This window comes from Podarcis tiliguerta, assembly GCF_965153285.1.
Source record: "Podarcis tiliguerta genome assembly, chromosome: 14".
In the NCBI taxonomy this organism is placed as follows: Eukaryota; Metazoa; Chordata; class Lepidosauria; order Squamata; family Lacertidae; genus Podarcis; species Podarcis tiliguerta.
In genome coordinates, this window is record NC_139547.1 from 27,097,314 (window position 1) to 27,111,587 (window position 14,274).

The 14,274-nt window shown below is 47.2% G+C and overlaps 1 protein-coding gene across 1 annotated transcript in view; it reads left to right on the forward strand.

Moving 5' to 3' along the window:
* Positions 1-7,402: 7,402 nt before the first annotated feature.
* CORO2B (coronin 2B) overlaps positions 7,403-14,274 on the forward strand; it is a 77,225-nt gene continuing 70,353 nt past the window's right edge. The window contains exon 1 of the mRNA XM_083412143.1: positions 7,403-7,640. Within this exon, the coding sequence (XP_083268269.1) occupies positions 7,626-7,640 (15 nt within the window). The 5' untranslated portion in view covers positions 7,403-7,625. The remainder of the gene's footprint in view (positions 7,641-14,274) is intronic.

A 14,274-nucleotide genomic window follows, 5' to 3' on the forward strand; every position in this document is an offset into this window, starting at 1 on the left:
AGTAACATTCCCCCTTTTAAACTTGCAGCGGATGTGTTTGCTCAGGCTCGCTAAAGCCTCTATAATAACTGTTCTGGTATTTTCCCCTTATTCCCTCACAAAAGATAAGACACGACACAGTCTTCTATAAAAGTATAAAAAGGTTTACTCACACACCATTCTGTTCACAATAGGATCCCAGAAGGCAGACTTAGCTTAGAAAAGTAACATATACCTAGAAACTATCTCATAAGAAAACAGTCCCTTTGTCCTCTCTTGGCTAAGCAGATGTTGCATGGAGTCAAAAAAGAGAGAGAGATGGCTGCCCTGCCCTGTGCTTTTGTCGTTACCTGCACAGGTGAGGCCACACCCACCTCTAGTCACATGCAGAGGAAGTCTGTCCCAGCCCAGAAGGGAACAGGAAGTTTACCTGCTGGCTGGACAAACATTCCTCCCCATGTGTAAACATGTTCACTCTAGGAATGTTGTACTTGACTGCTCTTGTGTTTCACATCCCACAAATTGAATCCCTTGGTTTGGGTCCTGCCCTCTGGAGCAGAAGAAAACAAGCTCGCTCCATCTTCCATGTGACAGCCCTTCGGAGGTTGGAAGATGGCTCTCATTTCACCTCTCAGGCTTCTCTTCTCCAGGCTAAACATGCCCAAGTCAACCATTCCTCATAAGGCTCGGTTTCCAGACCCTTGATCATCTTGGTTGCCCTCCTATGTACAGACGTTTGAGATTTTTGGAGAAACTGTCACACAAACTGTGGCGTCCATATGCACACAGACACACAAACATTTTATATGTGGCCTTAAATTATTCGCTTTATTTTTCAAAATATGTTCTCATTGCTTTGGGAGGCTCCTGTGGTCTTGTCTATTGTTTCTCATATGCCTGGGGACCTTCTCCCTTGTTTTTGTTGGCTCAGTGTAAGGCAAGCTTCCTGTGTTCCTTTGTCATGTAGATATCAAAGGCATGGCAGTCCCTGCCTGAAGGACATAAGCAGAGCCTGCTGGATCAGACAGATGGCCCATCTAGTCCAGCATCCTGTTCTCACAGGGGCCAACCAGATGTTTATGGGAAACCCATAAGGCTAAGCAGCACAGGAGCACCAGAGCCCTCTGCCCTCCTGTGGTTTCCAGCAAGTGGTATACGGAAGCAATACCATTGTTAGCCTTCTCCTCCATGAATTTGTCCAACTTGGTAGCCATAACTGCCTCCTTTGGAGCAAGTTCCATACTTTAGCTCTGTGGCATATGAAGAAGTCCTTTCTTTTATCTGCCTTGAATCTTCCAACATTCAGTTTTATTGGATATCCATGGGTTCTAGTGTTATGGGAGAGAGGGAAAACAACCCCATCTGCACCGTGCATGATTTTATAAAGTTCTATCACACCACCTCTTTGCTCACCTTTTCTCTAAGCTACAAAATTCCCAAACTCTGCAACATTTCCCCTTAGGGGAGTTGCTTCATCCCTTCGATCATTTTTGTTTGCCCTTTCCTAAACTTTTTCTAACTCTGCAATATCCTTTTGGAAGGGAGGTAGCCAGAGCTCTTTTTTTTTAATGATAATTTTTATTAAGTTTTCCATTTTAACAATCCAATCAAATCACATGTGCCTAGTATTCTATGTGCTGTCACACCATATAGTTCCATAACAACATTATGATATCAGCAGTTTTGTTTTTGATTCCTTTCCAAAGAACCCCTAGTATGGGATTTGCATGGGATTTGATAGAAAAGTTGGCCATCCCAGAGCAAGAGACAGGACTTTCCAAAAGGGCAGACAGGAATGCTTGGCTGCTCAGGCCTCGGGTCCACAACCCTTCAGTAAGCCAGGTGGCCAATGAATGCCTGGAGGCGAGAGGGTGTCTTCTGCCTGGGCTTGCAAGTTACTCAGCCAAATATTGCAGGATGCAAAGGACATTTTCCAACAGAAGGTAAAGTGGTCCCCAAATCGGACCTGAATGCAAATCCTAGGAGACAGACAGACAGACAGACAGACAGACAGGAGAATGACACTCATCTAACCATTCAGAAGCAGCAGAGGCTTTGCTAGGAACATAAAACTTATCAGGGCAGAAGCCTCTAGACCAGGGGTCAGCAACCTTTTTCAGCCGTGGGCCAGTCCACTGTCCCTCAGACCATGTGGGCGGCTGGACTATATTTTGAAAAAAAAGAATGAACGAATTCCTATGCTCCACACATAACCCAGAGATGCATTTTAAATAAAAGGACACATTCTACTCAGGTAAAAACACGCTGATTCCTGGACCATCCATGGGCCGGATTGAGAAGGCGATTGGGCCGCATCTGGCCCCCAGGCCTTAGGTTGCCTACCCCTGTCTAGACATCAACATACATAAGCACTTCCATTATATGCTAATTCATACGTACAGAACCAACGTTTAGAATTTGAATGTCAAAGAAGGCAAACGGGCTAATTCTCCATCCAGCTTAATTCTTCAATTAATTTGCACCCCAGATTAGTTCCTCTTAGGTGCCCCAAACCCTCTCAATTAGTTTCCCAACAGATCCTGTTCCAAATGAATTCAATTCCTGTTGCCCCCCAGTAACCATTAATTATCATTCATTAGTCCTATTCATTCCCCGCCCACCCCCACTATTTCCAAGATAAAGTCACCTTGAAGCAATTCATTTCCCCAATGAAAACCCTACCCAGTAAATCCCCCCCCCCCCAAATCTAAAAGCAAGTTCCTTTGACTTTCCCACCCAAAAACAGTCAGGGCACTTACAAAAAAGATCAAAGATACAACCCACTTAAGCCCATTCCTAGCAATGTTCCCGAGAGGCAGCCTTGACCTGGATATTAAGACAGGAGTGGATCAGAGTGATCACCTGGCATGGCCCCCATGCTTTGAGAATCTCAGCAGCAGAGGCCACTGAGGTTTCGCTCTGAGCTTCTACACAGATACTGGTAAATCCAATTAGAGGGCCATAAGAGGGAGCTGTAGGCAGCCCCCTTCTCCCCTCTGGCAGCCAAGGTGCTGGAGACCCACATTGCTTTGCAAAGGGGAGTTTAGTGCAATGCAGTCCGAGGAGATTTGGTGTCACTGCAGATTTCTGCTCAGGCGCGGTTGTCTGCTTTGCCAAGAGGGGACACACAGCAGATGCCAAAAACAGGATTAATTTCAGTGGCAGCGGCAGCAGCAGCAGCAACATGCTTAAAAGTGCAGCTCAGGACTCCTAATCTGCACACACAGTCCTGGCTGGGTTTCATCATTCCTGCGAGGCTACAACAGCAGCCTTCCCCAGGCTGGTGCCCTCCAGATGTTCTGGACTCCAGTTCCCATTGGACCCAACTGTAGGATGGCGGGGCTGATGGGGGAGGCGAAGCAATCCCATCGAAACATTAAAACACCCTCAGTTAAAATGTGCACCAAAACATGCCTGTCTAAACAGCACAACAGGTAAGACAACAATTTAAGCAGGTGGTTTGAGCCGGAAAACGAAAGGGATGTTTACCTAAACAGGTGCATCTTCAAGGGTCGGCGGAATGCCAATACTGATGGGGACTTTCCTATTTCAGCAAGGAAAGCATTCTGCATAACTGGTGCCACCACATTTTTGCAATTGATTTTACCTTCTAGTAGGCAACATTTCCAGGTTGATGAGCCCCATCTGCCCCTCATTAAACTGAGGACCAAATTCTTTTACAGCGGTACCTCGGGTTAAGTACTTAATTCGTTCTGGAGGTCCGTTCTTAACCTGAAACTGTTCTTAACCTGAAGCACCATTTTAGCTAATGGGGCCTCCTGCTGCCGCCGCGCCACCAAAGCACGATTTCTGGTCTCATCCTGAAGCAAAGTTCTTAACCTGAAGCACTATTTCTGAGTTAGCGGAGTCTGTAACCTGAAGCGTATGGAACCTGAGGTACCACTGTACTCCTTTTTTCTTTCTTCGTTTATTCTTTTTCCCCTCCCCCTTTCTTTCTTTCTGAGTATTGCTTTATAGATGTATAAATAATTGTGTTTATGTGTATATGTATGAAATTTGTTCTGTATTTCTTTTCTTCTTTGGTGTTCTTTTTTTTTTGTATTCAATAAAATTATTTTAAAAAATAAAAATAAATAAATAAATAAACTGAGGACCGAATCAGTTTTCTCTCCAATCTCTAACTAAGGCCCCTGTACCTTCGTGTATCAGGTTCACCAGTTCTTGAAATATTGAGGATAATGGGAAGTGCCGCATGGTGGAGCCACTGCATGTCCATTGCTATCCTCACAACAACCCTGTGAGGTAGGTTAGGTTGAGAGAATGTGACTGGCCCAAGGTCATCTAGTGAGTGTCATGGCCAAACGGGGATTTGAACCCTGGACTCCCCAGTCCCAGTTCAGCACTCTAACCACTACATCTCTGGGTCCTGCCCCTGACTCCATCCCCAAAGTGGTCTCAGTCCCACTGTGCCAAACACAATGCAATGCAAGCTCCCCTTTCTGAAGATCACAAACCCATCATGGCTTTCACAAAAAGAGTTGTCATCATCTGATATTTCTTTCTTCCCCCACCGAAAAAGATAGACAAGAAAGTAGTTTTCTTGGCATTCCTTGACTATCAGATCCAGGCAGATTTTATGAAATGCCTCAGCTCAGCAAGGATACACTTGGATCGTCTCCTTATGGAAAAAATACCCCTTTGTTTGCTGGCAAACTGAGGAGGGATTGAACGGACAGACAGAAAGGATTTAATTTTATTATTTTCTGTCCTCGGGCACTTCAGAATTTAGCACTGACAGTAATAATAATAAAACCACTGTTCGTTTTTATCAGAGGTATTTGTAAATAGATGGGCAATTGCCAGCAATCGCCATACCAGACAATGTTCATTTAGCAAGAGAAGAAAAAGAAGCCTAGGAACTGTTCACTTTACAATCGCTCATAGTTGACCTGGTGTGGCCTGGAATGTACTGGCTGGATCCTAACAGAAAGAGCATCAAGATAGCTGATACCATGAGCCAGTGTGATGGTAGCAGTTAGGGCAGGGTAGTCCAACACGTCAAGTCACATGTGGCCCTCAAGGCCTTTTTTGGCAGCCCTCAACAACAATGGTGGCCCCATCTGCCTTCTCCAGTAGCAGGGGCAGCTGAGCAAAGGTTCTCCCTGTTACTCATCACTGCTTAGCAGGGTCCAGGATGTCCCAGCCCAGCTGGTGGAACAGCAGTCCCAGCTTTGACCTCAAAGCTACCTTGCCAATGATCCGTCTCTGCAAACATCCTGCAAGGTGCCAGTGGAGTAATTGAGCTCCACCAGGTGCCGCCCGGAAGGGACGCACATCACATTCCCCGGCGGAACTGATGCTCTGATAACGTGCAACAAAGAACACAGCTTGTACTTTTCTAAAGTTGGCACGAGTGATTCCTCCAAGTTTTTCTCGGGCTTGCTATCTTGCAAACTCAAGAGGCCCTCTCCTCTCTCAGTCCATGACTTTGGAGCCTTACAGAGATGTTCAACAGCCACAGTTATCCCTGGACCAGAAAGGTTTGGCCATATTGTTCATGCATTGGCTACTTCAAGGCTGGATTACTGCAATGTGCTCTATGTGGGGCTTCCCTTGTGTTTGAACTGGAAAATGCAGAATGCTGCAACGTGATTGCTGATAGGAGTGGGATCTTGTCAGCCTACCTGTGCTCAGAGATCTGCACTGGTTGGCAGTTTGCTACTGGGCCAAGTTCAAGGTGTTATAATTAGTGTATAAAGCCCTTAAGTACTTGGGACCAGTTTACCTACAAGATCTCCTTACCCCAAATATGCCCCCTCAACCGCTTCTATTGATGGAACTGGCCCTGTTGCAGGTGCCACATAATACCCTTCCTGTTTTTGTAATAACTCAATCATTCTCAAGCTTTGGAACTCCTTGCCACTTGAGGTCAGGCAAGCGCCTTTACTGGACACTTCTCAGCACCTGCTAAAAACATTTCAGTTTAGCGAGCCAACCGAGATACTTAGAAATTTGGTGCGACTTTTAATCTTCCTTCCTTTCTTTTTGTCTATTGTTATTTTTACTTTTTGGAAGGCTTAAATCATTGATGTTGATTCTTCTTTTCTAAAATTATATTATTGGTTTATCCTTTTTGGAAACCGCTTTGAGGTTTTGTGTTGTTTTACAATAAGCAGTGCATAAATTTTATGAAAATAAAATAAAATAATATAAAACAAATGCTCAGAAACAAAAGCTTCAGGAAGCGACTGTCTGGAGTGAGCAGAACTCCTCGGGGCCCTTCTACCATTTGCAAGCCATTCAGGTCTGAACCTAAAAAGAGAGAAGATGGATTAGACTAAGGATTTAATGCCCTTTTCTGAGATCCTGGTTGTGATACAGTGCCTGGGAGAGATGCCACCAGCAGAGGGCAAAAAGCCACACAACCCCACTGCTTGTTCCAGCATTGACTTTTCAGAGGTGTACAATACCTGTCCATGGAGGTTCCATTGATCTGCAGCTTGGCTCCCTCCAGGTGTTTCAAAGCAGAATGCCCATCAGACCCAGCCAGAGACGGCATATAGCAGCCTCCAGATGTTTTGTGCTGCATGCTGGCTGTGGCTCATAGGAGCTGAAGTTGAAAACAGCTGGAGGGCAGTGCATTGAGGGAGGCTGCTATAGATAATGCCTTCTCCATGACTGTGTCCATTTCTAACCGGACCACAAGAACATGCATGTGTAGTCAAGGCTGGGAGGCTTGCCAGCTTTTAAAGTGTCGGACCAGGACCTAGGAAGCTAGGGTTCAAATTCCCGCTCACTGGGTGACTTCAAGGCCAGTCACTGCTTCTCAGCCTAGCCTACCTCACAAGGTAGTTGTGTGGATTAAATGAGAAGGGGTGAGCTATGTGACCACCTTGAGGTCCTTGGAGGAAAAGGTGGGATATAAAGGTGACAGATAAATGCAACAAACAAACAAACACCCCCCCCCCGCCCAGCTCCACAATTGGGGGAGCAGATGTGCCCAACCCTCAGCCTTGGCACTGAAACTTGTGGGTGTCTTGGTCCTTCCTCCCTCCCTCTCCGAAACTGCATTGGTTTGTTCTTCCATCCAACTGCATCCACCAAGGCCAGCCTGGGCCTTTGTGGCAACCCTTTGAAGAGCATCCTCGAATCCCTCTGCCCAGATATTTGGTCCATCAAGAGTTAAGAGGAGGGTGTTGCAGGGGAGGCTGAATGTCGACCCCCGCCCTCCTGGGCTGCTGCTGCTGCTTCTGCTCTCCCCCTGGAGTTTCATTTTGCTGGTTTCTCTCTCTCTCTCCGCTCCCCCCCCCCCCGGCTTGGCTCTTTCCCCCTTTTCTTTCTTCCTGCCTCTCTTCCTGCAGAGGAGGCTCCGTCCCTTCTTAGTACACAGTCGGACAGAATCACACACACACACCCCCCGGAATAAACTAAGGGCAGCTTAACCAGATTGTGCCAAAGGGGAGGGGGAGGGGGTGGTCCTTTGCTCTTCCTGTAACCACTGACGCTGATTCCTCTGCAGGGGAAAATCCAGAGGCGGTTTCTCCGAGCCACCCCGCCCGCGTGCGCGCTCTCTCTCTCTCTCTTTCTCTCTCTCTCTCTCTCAGGAGGGGGGGAATAGCAGCGCCCTCCCGCTTCCCCGCTTGCCTGCTGGAGAGCTGCCTCACTCCTCCTAGACAACTTTCTGCATGACTGTCTCTAAGGTAAGGACCTGCCTTCCCTTGCCTCGGCTGTCATCCAGAGGTGGTGGTCGGGGGGGGGGGGGGCTCTCTCCGTCAGCTCAGCGCCCGTTGCTGGGGTCCTCCCGGCGGCTGCCTGCCCGGGATGGGGGTCCCTAGCAGAGGCGCCTTCCCGGCTGCAGACCGGCCTCCAGGTCCAGTCCTTTTCGCAGAGCTGGCATTGGGTGCCTCGTGATTTTCTGCAGCTCCCTTTTTTGCGGGTTTTTTTTATTATTTAATTGCAAAATCAGGAAAGGTCTTTGGCCAGTTTTTCAAGGAAAGGCCCCCGAGTGTGAGCAAGCGAGGTGGTGTCGGTTGGGCTTCCTTGCATCAGCAAAGCTTTGCGAGCGCCTTTGCACAGGGGGAGATTGTGCAGTAGATATACTGCATTTTTAACCCTTTCGGAAGCAGCCAGCGTGCCCGCTCCACAGTGGCGGCAGCTGTTGCCCGGTGTGGTACGTGCGCTTTTGCCGTGTGCAAGACTTCTTTGCTGCTCTCTCTGTTTGGCTTCCCGTGGTTGCTGTGACACGTCCCGCTTTGGCTTCGCATTAGCCCAGCAAGGGAAGGGAAAGCTCCCAGCTCTCCAAGTTCTGCTTCTGACCGAGATCCAGCGCGTTTTCCCCATTCCTGGGAGGGGTTTTTTGTAATATAAAAAACCTTCTGGGTAGGGTGCTTGGGGAGCCCTACAGGTGGCTGTTGGGGAAAGAAGTCTAATGGGGGGGGGGGCATGGAAGAGGGAGGGCAAGGGAGTTTGCCCTGGGATGGAGCAGCCTCTCACAATTTAAACTAGCCTTGGCCAATCCTCCTGCTTCATTGGCACAAGTGTAAAACCTGCTCAGCTTTACATGCCAGTCAAACGATTAACTGCAGATACTTGGAGGTGAGTTCAAAATCCAGCCTTCCTGAGTTATAACCAGGGAGTCCCCCTGACCTCAGTTGATCAAAACTGCAAAATGGGATCATTCAGGGTTCTTGTGGTCAGCGCAAGGATTGTAGATCAGCACATTGAGTTCCAAAATGTCTTAAGCAGTAGTTTCAAGGATGATTCTGAGTTACTTTTAAATGTGTTTCGTATTGCTGTACACTATCTTGATGTTTTGTGAGAGATCAGTACAGAAATACTTCTATAAATAAAGACGAATAGTGCATCCCTCAAAATCTGAGGGTTCTTGGAGTCAGTTCCCTTAACCTGGAAGAGTTCACCTACACGTGTGGAATGAGAAAGCAGGGAAGGGAATTTGAAGGGAGATGAACCAGAGGTCTCTGCTTTCTGGAGACACTTTGCAAGGCCATACCCTACAAAGGAGCCAACTTTACTGTTTCAGTCTTGGGGATTTTTTTATCACTTTCTTTGAGAGCTTGTGGCCTCTCCTCCCTGTTTATCAGGCTGAAAATTCCCTTTTCCTCTTAAGTGAAAAGTTTTGCTTGGTGCTTCGGTCTGACTGTTTACTGGAGTCTGTGGCTTCGGTTCCAACGTGATATGAGAGAGGCCAGGTTAGCTGGGGAATTAGACAAAGCTCTCTCAAATTTGACAGCCTTTACTGTGTCAGCAACCCTCTGGCCTCGTGCTTCGGCATAACTCTAGGAACACCTACAAAAAGTAGTTTTGTAGTCTTTTCTTCCGTTTTGCAGAGCTCTGCCCTTGCAAGTTGAGGGCCCTGCAAAGCAGTACCCAGCAAGGGACAAAGAGCAGCTGCTGGAAGTTAAAATCAGCTACTAGGCTGCCACGTGCTCCTGAAAAGTGTTTTGCACGTGCACAGAGGCCTCCGTAGCTCAGGAAGAGGAAACCTATCCCTTTTAATACCTTTGCATTTCTACCCACACAGCATCACCGCTTCTCAAAGTGTGATACGCTGCTGTTCTCAGCTGGGCAATGCTTTTTGTTGCCGTGAGACACAGTGCAAGTGGGCAGGTATTGTAGAACAGGGGAGGCATTCATCTGTGATCCCATCGTGTCCACGTTCCTTCAGCATCTTTTCTGTACGCGAGAGGCAAGGTGAACCTGGGTGTTGGGGCTGCCTGAGTCATACGTTCTGCCCACGCCCTGCTTCTTTTAATCTAAGTAGGGAACCTGCGACACACCCTGCTGGCCAGCCTCAGTCTGGTGCCCTCCAGATATATGGAACTACAACTCCCAACAGCCCCAGCCATCATGGGTCCTGTGGCTGATGAGAGCTGTAGTCCAAAACATCTGGAGGGCACCAGCTATGGGGAGGTGGTGCCATGCCTGCCATTGCAGACATTTTATGCTGCTGCTGCACTATCCATTCAATGAGGTTTCTGCAGGTGAACATCCTGGGCAGCTGTGCTCAGTGTTTCACGGTCCTGTAATGAAGCAATCTCTGCAAATGAAGGCCTTGTTTCATTTCCAGCGAAGCTTCCATTTACAATACAGTAGGCCTGCAGCTTACACAGGGGTTACATTTTGGAGATCATACCTGAAGCCAAAATTGCATATAGTCAAAACCTACTGGGTTCAATGGCGGGTGGGATTGCCAAAGTCATTTTCATTTTCGTTTTCATTTTGCTACCCTCATAAAGTTAAATGCATGCAAATTGCGGGGATAGTGTACCAATATGAACCCCCTCAGGAGAAATTTAACAGTTTGGCTTCTAAGTATTTACTTTTTTCATTTATTTTTTTAAAGAGTTTACCCTGCCCATGTTCTTTTCTTTCTTTCTTTCTTTCTTTCTTTCTTTCTTTCTTTCTTAAAGTGCTTTGCAAGCATTAACTACTTCCTCTCTGGTCAGATCATCTGTGGGCATATTTTCTTGTTCTTTGGGCCCAAAGGTGATCCTTGCATTTTCCACAATCTCATTACTCCTCACATCTAATCCAAACATTAAAATGTAAGAACTGAAGCTTTTTCTGAAGTGTGATGAAAGCACTCGCTTTAATCCACACATCTTTATCTTCTACGCTTTGGTATCTGTTAAATTCCTTAAGCTGAGCAAATTATTATCTTTCACTTCCTTGGGTTAATTTTGACAGTTACTGCCGGTCTGGTCGTATGCATGTTTACTTAGGAGCAAGTCCCACTGCTACATAGGATGTATGGCATTCTTAAGGGGCTAAAAAGGACAGCACTTCTGCAGTCAAATGAGTGTGTAGTTTAGTATCACGCACACAAGGTGACTCCACCTTGGAATCTTTATTTTCACTTTAAAAAACACACCAAGTTTCTAGACCTTTTGATTGAGGACAAAACTTAAAAATGGGTGAGCAGTATCCAGAGAAGTCAAAGAATCTAGAAAGAAGCTAAGCAGGTTCTGGAGTGGGGAAGCCTTTTAACACTTTATAAAGCTCTTTCCTCCTCCCTAGCAGAGAACACCTGAGAGGTGACCACACCGAGTTAAAACTGTTAAGATGTCACCTATGATTAATCCTACCTTGACCTGGTACTGATAGCACACAGAGGCTAAAAATAGGAGGGCAACCTAGAATCTCTCAACAGAGAGGGTACTTCTATTGATGAAGCTCATTAGAAGAAATCTCCCAAGTTAAAAATGGAAACAGCCCTGGGAGATTGTCACCTGAACTGGCGGTGTGTGTGTGTTTGATGGTGAGCGGGGTTTACAAGACAAGCAAAACAGCCAGATTATTAGTAAAAACAATTAAAACATTTTAAAAAAACTTAAACCAGCAATAAACTAAAAACAAATCCGCGTTCTAAATATCTGGGTAGGCTTGTCTGAACAAAAATGTTTTCAGTAGGTGCCGAAAAGAGTACAGTGAAGGCACCTACCTGATGTCAAGAGGCAGGGAGTTCCAAAGTGTAGGTGCTTCCACATTGATTTCTTGCAATGGAGAAAGGGTAGGGAAGGGAAGCTCATACCCTCCAACATTTCTCTGTTGAAAATAGGGAGGTTCTATTTAATAATAATAATAGTTTTATTTATAACCTGCCCATCTGCTTAGGGACTCATCTGCTTAGGGACGCGGGTGGCGCTGTGGGTTAAACCACAGAGCCTAGGGCTTGCCAATCAGAAAGTTGGCGGTTCGAATCCCCGCGACGGGGTGAGCTCCCGTTACTCAGTCCCAGCTCCTGCCAACCTAGCAGTTCAAAAGCATGTCAGAGTGCAAGTAGATAAATAGGTACCGCTCTGGCAGGAATGTAAACAGCGTTTCCGTGTGCAGCTCTGGTTTGCCAGAAGCAGCTTAGTCATGCTGGCCACATGACCCGGAAGCTGTCTGCGGACAAACGCTGGCTCCCTTGGCCAATAAAGCGAGATGAGCGCCCCAACCCCAGAGTCGGTCACTACTGGACCTAATGGTCAGGGGTCCCTTTACCTTTACCAGCTGCTCCAGCCACTCTGGGCGGCTTCCAACATATATTAAAACATTAAAAACTTCCCTATACAGGGCTGCCTTCATGTGTCTTTTAAAGGTTGTATAGTTACTTATCTCCTTGACTTGGGGGTCGCATAACTCCATACCCTCCAACATTTCTCTGGTGAAAATAGGGACATCCCAAGAAGATGTGGGACATTCCAGGATCAAATCAGAAACTAGGACAGCTTCTGTAAATCTAGGACTGTGCCTTGGAACACCTGGAGGGTCTGGGAGCTTGGGGCTTCACAAAACGCCTGTCCTAGACTTTGCCTATTCAGTGCTGGGGTTCAGCCACTGGTACAGATGAAACCGACTTCCGATTGGTCACTGCAAGAGCAGGATGATGAACTAGCTAGGACTCCTTCGGCCTGATCCTGCATTCAGGCTCTTCTAATATTCTTGTTCTGGGGGAAAGGGGCACCAATTGCTCTTCCCCAGTCAGCAAAATGAGCCAGCTCACTAGCTGCAGGAAGACCCATCCAGGGATGACGTCCTACAAAGCAGAGTAGGAATGGTGATTTATCAGAAATAGGAAGAAGGTTATCAGCAGTGCTCTACCTGGTTTGATACTGGGGTGGGGGGGGGGCAGGGGAAAGCATCCCATGTGGGTAGGAAATGCATCCAGAGAAGCTGGATGTGCTCCCTAAAATGTGCCCCACTAGTGGCATTAATCCATCAATGTTTAACTACTCATTGATCCATTAAAACTGCACCGTCAAAAGACCTAAATGGCATCCCAGTCTTTGGAACGCCAACTTTCCCCTTTCCTCTTCCTATTTTATAAGGTGGGCATGTATGGAGAAAGGTGTTTTTCCAGTGCATAGTTAAACTGTGGAACTCACTGCCACAGGAGGCAGTGATGACCACCAATTTAGATGGCTTTAAGAGGATTAAATAAATTCATGGAGGAGAGGGCTATTGATGGCTACCATCCATTATAGCTGTGCTCTGCCTCTGCAATTGGAGGCAGTGATGCTTCTGAAAACCAGTTGCTGGAAACCACAGGAGGGGAGGGTGATCTTGTGCTTGAATCCTGCTTGTGGGCCTCCCAGAGGAGGCATCTGGTTGGCCACTGTGAGAAGAGGATGCCTGACTAGATGGGCCACTGGCCTGATCCGGTAGGCTCTTCTTATGTTCTTGTAGTGGGGAACCATGGTTTGCTCACTGACCCAAAGCTGTCAATGGGGAGGACCATGGCTCCTTGGTAGAGCATCTGCTTGCATGCAAAAGATCCTGGGTTCAAACTCCTGCACTTCCAGGGAAGGCTGGGAGAAACCCCTGTCTGAAATCCCAGAGAGCTGCTGCCAGTCAGTGTAGACAATACTGAGCTAGATGGACCAATGAAATTGCAGTGAGCAGAACAGTGGAATGGGAAGCAATGGGGTTACTTTTCGTTCTTGTACGGGGGGGGGGGACCCAAATACACAGGACTGAGGCAGAAATGTATGGAGCACCTTCTGGGCAAATTAAGATAGCTGGCAGAGGTATGTGTGGATGAACCAGTTTCTCTGAGTTTCTTCTTTTTCCAGTTCATTTCACACCATTTCTGTATTAACAAACTTTTTAAGACAGTGTTTTTATATGCATTTCTCTACCCTGCACATTTTTGCAAGCAATGTACTTTCCTCCCCACCATGAATACTTGCATTTTTTGTGCAAACTTTCTTCTAAAGACAGTTCCCCTGATCTGCCACTCCCTAACACTTTCAGAAGTCTGTAGGAGAAGTGAGGTCCAGCCTTTTGCTTATTTGCATAAGGGGTGCACCATATATTGAATCTGTCTTTCAGAAGGAAGGAGAGGGAGTTAGTCCCTCAGGACCTGCAAAGCAGCCTGCATAACAGCTCGGAAAACTCACGTGGTGCTGCACCCATCCCAGAGCCCACCACTCTGCTTACTCCCCTGATTCCTCCTGGCAGCTTGCTTGCACTTCTGGCTTCGTGACTGGGTGTAGTGAGATACCTTATAAATAGAAAAGTCAGTAAAGGTAAAGGGACCCCTGACTATTTGGTCCAGGCGTGGCCGACTCTGGGGTTGCGGCGCTCATCTCGCTTTATTGGCCGAGGGAGCCGGCGTGCAGCTTCTGGGTCATGTGGCAAGCATGACTAAGCCGCTTCTGGAGAACCAGAGCAGCACACAAAAACGCAGTTTATCTTCCCGCCAGAGCGGTACCTATTTATCTACTTGCACTTTGACGTGCTTTCGAACTGCTAGGTTGGCAGGAGCAGGGACTGAGCAACGGGAGCTCACCCTGTCGCGGGGATTCGAACTGCCAACCTTCTGATCGG